Genomic DNA, 3,074 nt, shown 5'->3' on the forward strand with positions numbered 1-3,074 from the left:
TGTTGCTTTGTTCGTCATGTATTTGTTCTTACTTTCCAAAGGAAAAAGGATAGAATGAAAATGCCAATTAAGATAGGGACGATGGGTATATATGGGATGATGTTTATCCCATCATCTGGTTTAGAAGGTGGATTCCAACTTATAGTTGTTATGCCCAAGTCCCTTGTTCCGTGACCACCCCCACTTCCCCCCACTTTTGTTGTTGTTCGTGTTGTTGTGCTACCTGTTACTTCTGTAGTCAATGCTGTCAGAGATGAGTCTGGTTTCTGTCCTCCTCCTGAGGAAGAGAGTGATGATGAATCAATTGCGAGGATCCCATTTGGTCCCTGTGCTACACCACCTGGAGCAGGTTGACCAGGAGCAAGCTTGTCATCAGATGCTTCTGTAGTGGAAGGTACAGAATCTGGTGCGGAAGGTGGATCTGAAGCAGTTGGTCTGGGGGAACCAGTGTCCTGGTTCTCACTGGAACCAGGAGTTCTACTGGTGGAGAGGGGCTGATCAGTGGTGGAACCGGAGAAACCACTTCCTCCCCTACTTCCTTCTGAGGAACCACCTTCTGAAGTTCCATTTCCTGATACTACGGAAGCTAGAGGAACATTCTGAGTGAGCGTTTTAGCGTCTGTACTCTGTTGCACAGTTGCATGGGTATTATTTGGGGGGGGATCAGCATGTTGAGTAGAACCATTAGGATTGGTTGGTCCTGAACTTGCAGGAGAAACAATGGTATCATCCACATTCGCAACATCACCGGCACGGTTCTCAACTGTAGATGTTACCTGCCCGGAGGATGGTGGTATCGTTGGTGTACTTACTACTCCTGATCCTGTTTGGACGGTACCTGTTGAGTGGATTACAGGGGTTTTCTGATCATCAATTACTGTGGGTTGTTGACCTGAAGTGTCTGGAAGTTGTGATTGAGTGTCCTGGGGTTTATTCCCTCCTTGTTGTGGTGGTCCTTGTGGTTTACCAGGTGGGGGTGGCTCTTGTGGCTTAACGGAACTACCTGTCTGCGCTTGTCCACCCTCCGCTCCTGCTGCCTGACTTTGTGCTCCTTCTGCTTTTTTATCCTGTGATTGTGCGCCTTCCGCCTTCTTACCTTGGTTAGCGGCTGCGTCGGCTTTCTTGCCGTGGTCAGCTGCTTGGTCCCCTTTGTGGGTGGTAGTCGTGCTGCCCGACGTCACTTTCTCACTTGGAGAAACAGGACTTCCTGCAGGACTGGTACTAATTTGTCCATCTGGTTTCTCTCCCTTTGCGGTGACCAGCTGAATTTTCATTAGATCCTGAGCACTCTTACCTTGATCTGCAATTGGACCTGAACGAAATGTAGGAAAACACGATTATAATGGGGCAGATCGAAATGCCAGGAGAGTGGTGCACCAAGTTGCACACACATGGCAATCCGGTTGAGTGTATGATTGCGGTATAGTGAGATGTCATCAGGAGTTTCGGCTGTCCCTGCAGGATTCCCTAGTTAACGATGAGTTTCATCCAACATTTCTCATAGGGGATTTCTTTTACATTCAAACATTGGATTTAGAAAAGAACCAATCTCTTTATTGGCGAGGAGATTTTCATTCAAACCTTATAAACATTAAAAAAACATCCCTGAACCCTTAAGCAAAAAACCTTAAAACCCTAAATCAGAAAACCGGAAGCATTTGAGTCCGGAACCTGTGAAACCTTCAAAATAAAAACCCTGGAAGCCTTCAGATCCGAAACCCTGGGACCCCTGAGTCCAGATCCCGGCATCCTAAATCTGAGAACCCTTGGGTGCGGAACCTCGGAATCTTCAGGTTCCAAATCCAGGAATTCTTAGGTTCGACACACTGGGAATCCTGGAGTCTGGAACCCGCGAACCTTGAAGTTCCAAAACTGGGAACCCTTAAAGCCAATAACAAAGAATCGGAATCCAGATCTTTTCATCCTGGTTCTTCCACCGGTTTCACGAGAGTTTGCACACTTCCTCGGACTTTGTTTCATTTCCGTTCTGATCTTACCTGCCTTAGCTGGACTTTTATCCACGGGTGAGGGTGTTGCTGTGACTGCGGGTTTGGCAGCTTGTACTGCCACTGTTTCCGTGTCGGTCGCTTTCTTCTTTGCTTCCTCCTTTGCCTTCTCCTCTGCGTCCTTCTGTTTCTTGATTTCATCCCTTATCATGACGATTCCACTTTTCAATTCTGCTTCATCCGCGTATTCCTCCACAGCATCAAAGAAATCATTGTCCTTTTTTACTTTTTTCTTCTCTGTAGTACTTGTGCCAGGATATTTTGTGGTCAATTCCTTGAAGGCATTTTCTAACTCCTTCTTCCTTTGTTCACACCATTCTTCGGATTTCCACGTTCCAATTTCATTTGTACTTATTTCTTTTAAATTCGTTTCTACTAGATTCCTAATTTCTTCTATTATAGAAACCGTTTTATTCGTTTCCACCTTATTTGAAATTTCCGTACACATATTATATCCACCATTATTCCATCGCATTGTTGCTTGCATAGCACTATATATGGCCTTAGCAATACTCGTTGGAATACAATATATTTTAATGAAATAAGATAACCATGTTCTTATAATTTTACAACGCATCCATTCCTTCAAATCAGACTTCTTCTCTGTACGTGCTTCTTTGTACTTATATATTTCGTATAATGCTTCCATAAGGAGCACACACACCTCCCTATACTCACCCAATTTGTTTGTACTTCCATTCTTCGTAATATATTCTTCACACTTATTCCTAAACCTTGAATTACTAACTTGATTATTTCCATTCAATACTCCCTTCAATTTACTCGCAAAATCTGCAAAAATACTTTTTATATTTAGTTTTACACCATCCTCCTGTAAAAAAAACATAAACACGCGCATACATATATTCAATCATTATTTATCATCCCCATACATTACTCCCGACTAATATCTCATGTTCCAACATTTTTCATTCTCCTTCTAAAATTATTGCTGCCTTGCTCCTCCTATACTCCCTATTAATATACCGAACCAAAATTCATCCATAGATGTCCAACCTTTTTTTTCCCTCCCCTCGAACTCATTCTGAAAGCTACAATTCTACAGTA

At 43.4% G+C, this 3,074-nt stretch overlaps 1 protein-coding gene across 1 annotated transcript; it reads right to left on the reverse strand.

The window, feature by feature from the left end:
* Nucleotides 1-1,812: 1,812 nt before the first annotated feature.
* PCYB_002990 (hypothetical protein) lies at nt 1,813-2,932 on the reverse strand (the record flags this gene model as incomplete). Its single annotated transcript, XM_004227720.1, has 2 exons — nt 1,813-2,838; nt 2,900-2,932. The coding sequence occupies 2 exons, from the start codon at nt 2,930-2,932 to the stop codon at nt 1,813-1,815; spliced, it is 1,059 nt and encodes a 352-aa protein (XP_004227768.1).
* Between the last annotated feature and the right edge of the window lie 142 nt (nt 2,933-3,074).

Source organism: Plasmodium cynomolgi (assembly GCF_000321355.1).
Source record: "Plasmodium cynomolgi strain B DNA, scaffold: 0207, whole genome shotgun sequence".
Classification (NCBI taxonomy): domain Eukaryota; phylum Apicomplexa; class Aconoidasida; order Haemosporida; family Plasmodiidae; genus Plasmodium; species Plasmodium cynomolgi.